The sequence below is a fragment of the Dreissena polymorpha genome, chromosome 15 (genome assembly GCF_020536995.1).
Source record: "Dreissena polymorpha isolate Duluth1 chromosome 15, UMN_Dpol_1.0, whole genome shotgun sequence".
NCBI lineage: Eukaryota > Metazoa > Mollusca > Bivalvia > Myida > Dreissenidae > Dreissena > Dreissena polymorpha.
In genome coordinates, this window is record NC_068369.1 from 38,541,288 (window position 1) to 38,553,234 (window position 11,947).

Here is an 11,947-nt window from a genome sequence, read left to right on the forward strand (position 1 = left end):
CAGCTCCTTGCCTCCTCAAACCGCCGCGCCGAGCGAGTGTCCGCATGGCTACTCTGGGTTCACTGACACGTGTATACGTCACGTGACAAGTTCAAAACAAGGCTTTGTGGACAGTCAACGCGTGTGCGCCGAGCTCGGTGGGCGTGTGATGACGGTAGACAGCGAGGCATACAATCCATACAGCCTATTGAAAAGCCTTAGCTCAGAAGGTCAAGTCTGGGTAAACTATGCTAAGGTAGGTTAGTTTTGGGTTCCCATTTTCAAGTTCATTGCTGTAAAATTGGTATATTGACAAAATGTCATTTTATATTACATTGCTGTGTTGAATTGTGTATGGCCTATGAGCAGAAACAAGTATTTTAAATGGACCGAGCTAAGTAATTTTGTAACCCTAGTTAATAAATGTATTTGATTTTTAAGGTTTGGTACATGACACGTTCGATTTTGATGTACACTATTTTATTAAATCGTTTAAAAATGTATCTTAACCGAAAGTTGCCGACATAGCTACACCCATAGACGCAATTTGGTTCAAGAGACAAATAATAAATGTTTGAAGATCTATAATTCTTTATGAACTAATTATATGATCTTAAAAGAACAGCATAACATATCTGAATATATATCAATACATATATAATCATTATTATTATCTTTTAAAGGCAAACAAAAACCAATATTATTGATAATTGGTGACTGCGTGAATTTAAGAGATTCAAATTATGACTAAATCACAACCGCAATCGGCACTAATAAAAATAATTAATACAAACAATAGATATAGATATATAAAGACAAAATTGACAAACTACTAGTATTTTGATTCAGGAATATCAAGATACCAACACAAATAATAATAACTTAAGAAGTTAACACGAAAAATAGCCGCGAATGTAAACACTGAAATCTAAACATATAATAGCACACGTACGTACTCGAAACGTCAAATTAATGATACTCCTGCTTAAACGCGTCGCTATATGCAGATCGCTTAAACTCGAGTGAAAGTTAATATTTTGACTGGATACTCACTAGCTCACAGTTTTTCATTGGTAACTTTGTTAAGAACGAAACTTAAATAAAGTAACAATCTCCTTTTAACTAAGAACTACTCAACCGGCACTTGTAATTCAATATTCATCCCTAGTACTATTTGAATTATTCAAAATAGGTTTCTTTTTAAGGATACGGATAAAACAAATACACTTTTCAAAAGTGTACATCTATTCACACCTTAACTTTAATTTACCTTATGACATGAACAGTTCAGTGTCTCTGATTCAGAGGTTTCTTTGTTCAGTCCCCGTCAAACGTGTTTGATTGTCAAGCGTTTCTGTGCTGTTTTCTCTTGGTTATGTGGACTCGTTCTGTGCTGTTTTCTCTTGGTTATGTGGACTCGATTGCTGCTGGTTCTCTGTTTTCTCTTGGTTATGTGGACTCGATTGCTGCTGGTTCCTGTTTTCTCTTGGTTATGTGGACTCGATTGCTGCTGGTTCCTGTTTTCTCTTGGTTATGTGGAATCGATTGCTGCTGGTTCTGATCAGTTGGACATAATAATTATATGAAGCTACGACAGTTTGTTCACATAATAATTATATGAAGCTACGACAGTTTGTTCACATAATAATTATATGAAGCTACGACAGTTTGTTCACATAATAATTATATGAAGCTACGACAGTTTGTTCCGAACGACTGATGCACAATGAACGACCTATGATTGATATTTTGATGTATTTGTTGTACTTGTTGTGTATTTTAATAGAATTCTGGAAGCGGGTGTTTCGTCCAGACAGTTGACACCATTAAACAAAACTTGAAAGGATGCACAGAGGCGTTGACTGTCCTGTGTGAAACAGGTATGTAAACGGTGTTTAGTCGCTGTGAAATAGTTAACTTCTGTTTCACAATAAAATGTAAACAAACATTATTTTGGACCATTCGTCAGTTTAAGTCTATACGTTTATTGGTTCTATTTTATGCGAAGCAGGAAAGAGTTGAGATCGTACAAATATATTTACAATAACATGATCTCGATAAATAATACGTGATTGAAGAATAAGCGATTGGTAATTCAATGTTTTATTAGAGTCTCATTCGCAATACATATACAATTAAAATACATATAAAAGCACAGTTACATGTATGCGACCAATCATAATATGATTTATAAGAGACTATATAATTACATACATATATACATTAACAATTATTGACTAACAAATGAATTCCACATCGTTAAAACTTACTTCTATTAAAATAAGTTATTGTAGCTAAGACTATGTGGTTTTATTTACACTTGTAAATATTGTTCATACATTAAAATACCATTTGTTTTTGTTTTTTAAAACCTAGACTAGTCTATAAACTATTTTACAAATGTACAGCATAAAACTTAAGTTTATACAATTCATTTTGAATATAAAATATTCCTTCTTTCTTTGAGAATACTAAAGCAGGATTTGGCTGATTTATAAAGCAACCTCTCATCTGTAAATATGTATTTAAGTTTCTCAGTATCTGACATGTTGTGACAATTTGGAGTTTCAATTAAAATGTCCATTAGACTTTTCCTGATATTCACATATAAAGGACAATGAAAAAGTACATGTATCTCATCCTCCACTATGTTTTTACAATGGAAACATGTTCGATTACCCAATTCAATATTTTCATATCGACCAGTTTCTAATCTCAGCGGTGCCACACCGCATCGAAACTAAGCTAGTGCACTTCTATACAAAAATGGTATGTTGTCTTTAACATAAGCTTCTGTTCCGAATTCTGTTTTAAATAATTTATACAGTCTCAATTTATTATGACCAACACCTCTAGTTCCAGTATTACTATTGACTGCGCTTCTCCATTTGACAATTTCTTTTTCAAAAATCCTAGATTCTAAATCATTTACAATATATTTGATATTGTTAATAGGTATATCAACTAAATCAGACATGTTTACATCTATCAGACATGACTTTATTCTAAAATAGCTATTTTTAACATTTCTTGATTAAGACCACAGGTACATTTTCTTATTTATTCTGGAATCATTCATATTACATTTCTAAAATGTTGTCTAATAACAGCTCCCCATTGCTTTACAATTGGTGGTTTCCAACCCATTTCTTCATACCATTTGGTATGTTGGCAATACATTGTTAGTCATGCATAGCATGCATACATTTGGATGTAGAAAGTCTCACAATTCATGTAAGCATGCATAGCACGCCTGCACACATTTATAGATAATAATTGCAATAAACAACATTGTTCAATCTCTATAAATATATATAACACACTATAATTAAATATTTATATATTTGAGAATATATATGCACTGGCATTAATCAATCAAATGTCATTCCTTGAGCAAATATAGCCACATAGATGCGCATGATACTTACATGCATATATTGATTCAATTTACATAAAGGGTGGTAAAGAACAAACAGGACACATTATTGCACGTAGTTCATACATATACTGGCTAATACGAGTTATGTACGTAGTGTAAGTGATTTATAGCGACAATGTTGGTCAGTGTTACATAGAAAACAGTTTTAATGAAAAATTCAACAGAAAAATGCCGATTATTATATTGTTAAAAAAAACGTTCTGTTTTGTCGTCTACAGAACGACTTGGCAGAACCACTACGCCCAAACCCACCATACCGCCAAACACAACGACATGTCACGGCGAACACTCAGTGCGTATTGAACAACGCTGTTTCGCACTATTTAAAACTAAGCTTCAATTTCACGTTACATTGGAAGCGTGTACCAAGTTGGGCATGGCCCCAGCGAGTATTCATAGCGACACCCAAAATCAGCAACTTATCGATTGGATAAACACTCAGAACATGTCGTTGAGTGAATTCTGGATTGGCTTAATGGACATGTTCGGTAAGTTATATAAATACTACGATACCACGATCAACATGAATCAACATGAGCTATTAATTACATGTAAATTATCCGGGGTTCGTATTGTGCCTCCGTTTACGTATCTTGCACGCACGTCAAAGCTAGTGTACCTTTACCACGTTTGATGTATTGAACATGATTTCACATCTTAAGTAGCAAATACTATCTCTGCTCAAATGTTTTGGTTTCGCTTGTTTTATTCTTCAGTTTGTCAAGCCTTTGAATACATAAAAAGACAAAATAATTCATGTTCTAATCAATATATTTTTGGTTACTTATATAGTTTATCACTTTCTGAATGTGAACCATATACATAAATGTGTAATTATTGTATAGCATAGTGATTAAAGGGATCTTTTCACGGTTTGGTAAATTGACAAAATTGAAATAAGTTGTTTCAGATTCGCAAATTTTCGTGTTAGTTATGATATTTGTGAGGAAACAGTATTACTGAACATTTACCATAGCCCAATAGAGCAATTATATGTATCTTTTGACGATTTGAAAAAAACCTAAAAATTATAAAGCGTTGCAACACGAAACGATTGAATAATTTGGAGAGTTCTGTTGTCGTTTTAATTTACGAAACTACGAAGATTACTTATAAAAAATAAAAAATACTTAGCCTGTTTAAACCTGCCGGAATAGTCGAGAGGGCTAATGAGTTTTTACTTCAGACTAACTCCAGGACTCCGGGGGTCACTGGTACCGGCTAATTTTTTATCTTTTTTTAATTTTATTTTTGATTTTTTACTGGAGCATTTAAGATCCAATGTTTTCATTTAGCAATATAAAGCATTTAATGACAAACTTAAAAATATGCCTAAATCTGTGAAAAGGCCCCTTTAAGTCGTTAACCCGTTATCACGTTATGATGTTAATAAAACATTAAACGTCGTGTTTATGCAAATTTTTTCTGTACCAGGACAACCGTTATGGATTGACTCTACCAGCATGGATTATCGAGGGGCCATGGTAATGGTAAATTACTACGGGTCAAGTTATGTCCTGGAGAAGTGCGGCTATGTAACGACAGGGCAGTATTCATGGTTCATCACGTCGGACTGCACAGAGGAACGTGCGTTCTTGTGTGCCGACATTACAGGTTGTTTTTTTACCTCACTTGAGCGCATCGTGCCCGCGGTGTGCTTTTGCGATTGCATTTTGTTCGTCGTGTTAAGTACGTTGTGAACATTTACCTTGTTAACACTATAGAGGCCACATTTAGTGTCATGAAGTTTTGTCACACACTGGGTCACATAGGGTCATAGACTAGGTCTTTGGAAGAAATATTGAAAAATCTTGTGAACACTATATAAGCAACATTGTTAAAACAGCCATCATAAACTTTTCTGGTAACATCTATTCTAATGATATGCAGCTGACTTCAAAACTGATTCCGGTCAGTTGAAAAATGGCCACCGGGGATGGGGGCGCGGTTATGTCTATGTATGTGTCTATGTCTATAATATGTCTATTGTGAAATATTCTAGAAGTCACATTTTTGTCAAAAAATCGTAAAAAATTGCTCAGAAAAATAAAATTATTTTAATGATATCTCAGCCGAGTTTGAAAGTGCTTCGGGTCCGTTGATAAATATTCACGCTAGAAAGTCGGAGAAGTTTTCGTCTTATATGTGATAACAATCTATATGTCACATGTTTAACACGAACACATGTACAGAACTTTTTTCCTATGAAATCTCAGCTTAGTAAGAAAATGGCTCCGGTCCGTAGAAAACATGACCGTCCTTCGGCGAGGCAGTTTATCTTATATGTACATTATGAAACCTTACTAAGACGTTATGCAAAATACACTTGTGTGTGACTTGTTAAGAAAAGTCTTCACGAAACTTGCGCGACCGATTTTGATATAGGCCCCGTCCGTTGAAATATATGGACTGCCAGGGGGCGGGGCAGTTTATCTTATGCTGCTTTGGTGAAATCTTGTAAAAACGATTGAAGTTGTTTAGGCTAAATCATCATTTATGGCCAGATTTTTTAATGAGTTTTTAATGGTTCCAAACATAAGAAAAACATGGCCGCAATGGGATTTCTTGTTTATGGCTACAGTGGAACCCTGTGAATACTTTACTTTATCTTTTGCCCAAAGACCGCGAAACCATACTACAGTGGAACCCTGTGAATACTTTACTTTATCTTTTGCCCAAAGACCGCGAAACCATACTTCAGTGGAACCCTGTGAATACTTTGCTTTATCTTTTGCCTAAAGACCACGAAACCATACTTCAGTGGAACCCTGTGAATATTTTACTTTATCTTTTGCCTAAAGACCACGAAACCATACTTCAGTGGAACCCTGTGAATATTTTACTTTATCTTTTGCCCAAAGACCGCGAAACCATACTTCAGTGGAACCCTGTGAATACTTTACTTTATCTTTTGCCCAAAGACCACGAAACCATACTACAGTGGAACCCTGTGAATACTTTACTTTATCTTTTGCCCAAAGACCGCGAAACCATACTTCAGTGGAACCCTGTGAATATTTTACTTTATCTTTTGCCTAAAGACCACGAAACCATACTTCAGTGGAACCCTGTGAATATTTTACTTTATCTTTTGCCCAAAGACCGCGAAACCATACTTCAGTGGAACCCTGTGAATACTTTACTTTATCTTTTGCCCAAAGACCACGAAACCATACTACAGTGGAACCCTGTGCATACTTTCTTTCATCTTTTGCCCAATGACCACGAAACCATACGTTTTGCTAACACTCAGCCGGGTCGTTTAACAAAACATAAACAAAATGTTTGGAACAGTCGAGTTCATTTGGTTCTCAGTAAGATCTTTGGTCATCTTATTTATTATTTACAGCGTACTAAGCAGTTTCCATTCGAAAAATATGTATTGCAAAGATTACCGACGTTATGCATACACCAAGTACATGTGAATGCCATGTCGAATGTCTACGTTTGACATATAGCTTTGCGAGTTTGAGACATAAACAGAAGGAAATAAGCGGTTGCTGACAAGCTAATTAAAACCCCACAACAAGGGCAATGGATTAAAAAAATTCTTTGTAACATGATTAATCACAATGTTGACTTTTTTTTGTAATGAAACTATTGGTAAATCCTATCAAACGCCACAACCTTATAGCGAAATTCATCATCAAGTGCATGTAGATAATATATCATGTTGAAGTAATGATAATATAAAATCGCGAACACAAAATATAAGACGTCAAATCGCACTTTAATAAGGTTAGTGACACGAACTATACGTCAAGAAACCATCGCTTTTCATCGTCACGTAAACGCCTCGTTACAACTGAAAAAAGGAGAACACTTAAAGAAACTCTGATTATATTTTGGTCCATTTCAAACATGATGCACTTAGACGTAGTTTAATTGATATACTTCGCGCCTAGAGACCATACATGACCTAGCGAAAAGCTCTTAGTCCGTCAGTTCCCTCGAATTTTGAATGTTTGTAATAGAGAGTTTGTGTTATTGTTTGCAGTATTACTTTAAAATTGCAATAAAACATATTCGTTTGAATATGACAATCCGAGTATCGTTTGTATCACCTTATATATTAAACATGTATGTATACAGGAAAAAAAGATCAACCGATCGGAATTAGTGTAAAAGGTGTTGGTCTGGATGCGTCTAAATCGTTGATAATATCGCAATATTTTATTTTTACTTCAATATATTAATGGTGTGCATGTATATTATTTAGTTTAATATGTGTGTTTTACAGGTGACAACAATGGAACCTTTGTGCCGGAAGAAATTACTTCTTCTTACATATATTCTGAAGAAACGTCTTCGGTAGACACAAGTGACGATGCCAGGCCAACATATTATCCTATTAACAGACGATACCACGGAGGGCCACCCGACTCTAAAGGTAGGCGATTTGCGGACATCATCGATGACTGTTTTGCACTATGACACAGTTATACATATTGGTCGCGTTCTGTGAAAATATGGCTTAAAATGCAAGTGCGTAAATTGTCGTCCCAGATTAGCCTGTGCAGTCCGTTACGGCTAACCAGGAATGACACTTTCCGTATAAACTCGATTATTTGCTAAGAAGAGACTTCAATTGCACTTCAAATGCCATAATTGTCATCCCGGATAAGCCTGTGTAGAAAAGCTCTATACCAGAGGGGGTAATTATGTGGCAAACAAGATGGCGACGTCGAAGCCGAGAAATATTTTTTGCCATTCTATGTGAGTGACATTTTAAAATAAAAAATAAAAAATAATTAAGGGTATTAAGCGGCGAAAAAAATCTGTCCCGGGATGGACGTTTGTCACGTGATTACCCCCTCTGTATAATTACTAGTGGCGCTCTTTCTGGATTTTGTCATGACCAGTTGCAATATAAAAACACGTTTTTTTTCAATATTCAAACTTTTCCCTTATGAAAGTTTGTGTATGTTTATGTTTTTTTGTTTAGTTTCCATGTGCTACGTGTAGGTTGAAGAGCAAAGAAACAATAGTAAGAAGACTTACGCAAATTTTGCAATACAGAATAATTTTCGGTTTATTTCATGTTGTGGTAATATTTGTGAAACATGAAATGATAAATATAAGATATAGATATGAGCCGCGCTCTTTGAAAACGTTTTTTATGCATGTGGTGCATACAATTTGGTCCCTGATAAGCCTGTACAGTCCGTGCTGAGCAGGGGCGACACTTTCCGCCTTAACTGGAATTTTGCTTAAAGGAGGATCCCTTTAACGAAAAATATTATAACAGAGGAGAGTGTCGTCCCTGATTAGAATGTGCGGATTGCACATGCTAATCAGGGACGACACTTTACGCACTTGCATTTCGCCCAGTTTTCACAGACAAGGCTCACGTTTAAAACCAGCTCACGTGACTGGGCCATGACGCAGTTTCTCTTCCGTTTTAGCTGCTGCACCATCGAGCTTATCTGCTGGTCAGATTGCGGCATGGGTCATAGGCGCATGCGCACTTGTAGCATGTATCGGCGCCGTGGTGTATCGGCTGCGGTGTTCCTCATTAAAGGCGAAACTCCTCTCGGCTACAAAACGCTCAGATCTTGGTTTCGACAACGCTTTATTTCAAAAGGACGGGGACGAAACTGTCATGCTAGAGTGAATGGCATTTGCAAATACTATCATGCTGAAACGATGGGGCATTTCATGAACAAAACTTTCCGAGATGGCATTAAGAAACGATGTCGACTACAGCAAAATCCGGATCTAGATAATTGTTTATATTGATTGTGCTTTATTGACAATTGTTCATTAGAAGAATTCTTACAACAAATACCAATTATTGTTTTAAAGAAGTAACATACTTGTAGTAATTATTCATAATGTGTGTACATTTTGTACTGAAATCGAACAAAAAGTTCATGGAAATGGGTTCTTTTAATGGACCTCTTCTGTTGAAATTATGTGCTGTTTAAAGAAGAGTATTTTAATATATGTATATATTCGCATTGCTCGATTGTTTTTGTTGTTGTTGTGGATATAAAAGCATGAATATCAAACACAAAATACATCTGCATCCCAGAACGCATGCTGGCCTTTTGTGCATACAATAAAACAACAAACATCAGGCAAAACGTTGAACTGGTAACCGCGATAATACTACTTGATACCTCACGTGGTTGCGTTGTCTGTCTATAGATCAAAAGTAAGGCGTTGTTTTAAAACAAGGCCTGCAAGTTTTACCTAAGTTTATACATCTTAACATCAATGTAGCATGCATCGAGTTTGTGCATTTCAAATTTTACGAATTCACAGTGTGTTTTTTTTCAATTGACCATGATAACAACGCTTACTATGAAAACGATTACATGCATTTAAATATGCCTCATTTCTTAAATTATGTGTTTCTGTGGTTCTTAAAAAAGATGAGTGTAGAAATCCCATCGATATCAGTAGGAAAGAAACTCGTCAGCATTAGATAGTCTTGTTTAATGCTCAATGGCTATTGGCTTAAACAAGACTGTACAATACGTCACTGAAGCAAAACATAAGACTGAAAACAACAGGAGTCGTTGCGTATAATGGTCTATGAAATGTAATCAATGTTTCCCACTCAGAAGCAAAGTGAAAATGAATATGTGCAAACAGCATAAAAGCCGGACAGCCTGCGAATATCTCACAGTCTGTTCAGGTTTTATGCTGTTTGCTGCTATTCAGTATGTAAGGGTTGAAAATGAAGCCTTTACAACTTGAATGTAGTAAGAAAGGTCTGAATTAAATTTAACTTTCTAAGGGACTAAAAATGCGTCATAATAAGTATCTAAGTTGTAAAGGGTAAAACAGTTTAGAAGCAAAGTAACGTGTCACAAGTAAATTCAACTTGTCATGGAAACAATGTTAGTGCAGTTGAAACTTACCTGTGGGGTCAATCTCCATTTTGGTAACAGCATTTGCCTTACAGTTATCGCGTTTCGTGCGTGCTTAATATCCACTAATCTGTTTGCTGCAACTCCATATTATTCCGTGTTGTAACTTTAACTGATAACTGATTTAAACTAACGAGCTGAAGAAACGAACATGGGTATCGCCTTCTCTAAATTTTGACGCGTCTTCTTAACACTAATCATTTCAATTTCAGTACCGTTTGCTTGCGCAAAAATAGAACGTGTGGGGAGAAGCTCAAAATTACATTGATGCAATAGTTAAAGAGAAAATTCGTTGACGAATAATAAACCATTGACTTGAGAACTGTCATTCATGAATTGACAAACATTGACCGAAAAAGACCTGTAACCGTTAGTTTCAGATTACCATTCTGTGACTCATTCGTGTCAGTGTAATATACATAATGGATTCGGATGCAGTTTCTGCGATAAATTTCACTGCCAATGTTTGAATTAATACGTTGCGTGCAAATGCTGCAATTTTGACATCAAGTGTGATCTTTATTGCGAATAGCGCTGTAATAATGTGTCATTCATGAAATATTGTCGTCACCTCAATTCATTATAGTACTAAACGGACGATGCCAGTCGGTAGTGTATGCAATCATAGTTTTATTACACAGGCACGTATTTTATTTTCATGAACTATTTACCGAAATATTGATTTATTTTACATATAAAACTATCTTCACAAAATTTATAAAACATTTTATGACGACACAATTACTAGTTCTATACTTCTACACCACCGCCAACGCCGCCGATGCCAAATTTTCCACCAGAAAAAACCAGCACCAGGACATTATAAAGAAGCGAAACTCCAGTTGCACTAGCAATATTGCATTCTTATTATACACACGTTTGTTTTCCTGTATTTATGGCAAGTGACCAATTGCCAAAACAGTACGGCACAATACGAAACATTATACACATATAGTAGAAAAAAGCTGGGGTCAAGAATGTCCAGAATGCATCGCGAAACACAAAGGTCGTCATGTTTATTAGGAAGGAGCGGTTTGAAATAGCTCAACATGCCATATGTGAGAAACCGTTTGTATCATTGAAATACTTCTGAGTATAACACAATTTTGGCCGCGCTCTGTGAAAACGGGACTTAATGCATGTGGGTAAAGTGCCGTCCCAGTTTAGCCTGTGCAGTCCACAAAGGCTCATCAGGGAAGACACTGTCCGCTTTTATGGAATTCTAGTTCATTAGAAGTATCTTCCGATCAAACATCCAGTTAAGGCAGAACGTACCGTCCCCGATGAGCCTGTGCAGACTAAGCACATGCACCAAGCCTTTTGTCCAAGATCGCGGCAAATTTATATTATGTTTTTATAAAATAAGGAAGTTTATATTTAAAGACAACGTTTGGATCATATATATTTCTTAAATGGCGATATGTATCAATGAGTATTTCGTTTTCATCTTGAACAAAACACAACCGGTCTCTAAATATTTACGATAAAGTGCATCCAAATTGTAAACGATAGTAAAACTTTTGACAAATTCCAAGTAGCATAACACGTTTACAAGCGCAGACCTGACAGACACATTAGTAATTCATTGAAAAACGTTATAGCTATCTAACATTTTTTGTCAAATTAGCTAACATGGTGACTGTAAACATGC

The 11,947-nt window shown here is 35.7% G+C and overlaps 1 protein-coding gene across 1 annotated transcript in view; it reads left to right on the forward strand.

Annotated features, from left to right (window-relative positions):
* Positions 1–9,383, forward strand: part of LOC127859696 (uncharacterized) — a 99,099-nt gene extending 89,716 nt beyond the window's left edge. Inside the window, exons 51-56 of the mRNA XM_052397202.1 lie at positions 1–235; positions 1,766–1,859; positions 3,637–3,906; positions 4,853–5,032; positions 7,659–7,808; positions 8,824–9,383. The exon at positions 1–235 is cut by the window's left edge and continues 1 nt beyond it. Coding sequence (XP_052253162.1) covers positions 1–235; positions 1,766–1,859; positions 3,637–3,906; positions 4,853–5,032; positions 7,659–7,808; positions 8,824–9,032 — 1,138 coding nt within the window. The 3' untranslated portion in view covers positions 9,033–9,383. The remainder of the gene's footprint in view (positions 236–1,765; positions 1,860–3,636; positions 3,907–4,852; positions 5,033–7,658; positions 7,809–8,823) is intronic.
* Positions 9,384–11,947: the final 2,564 nt, after the last annotated feature.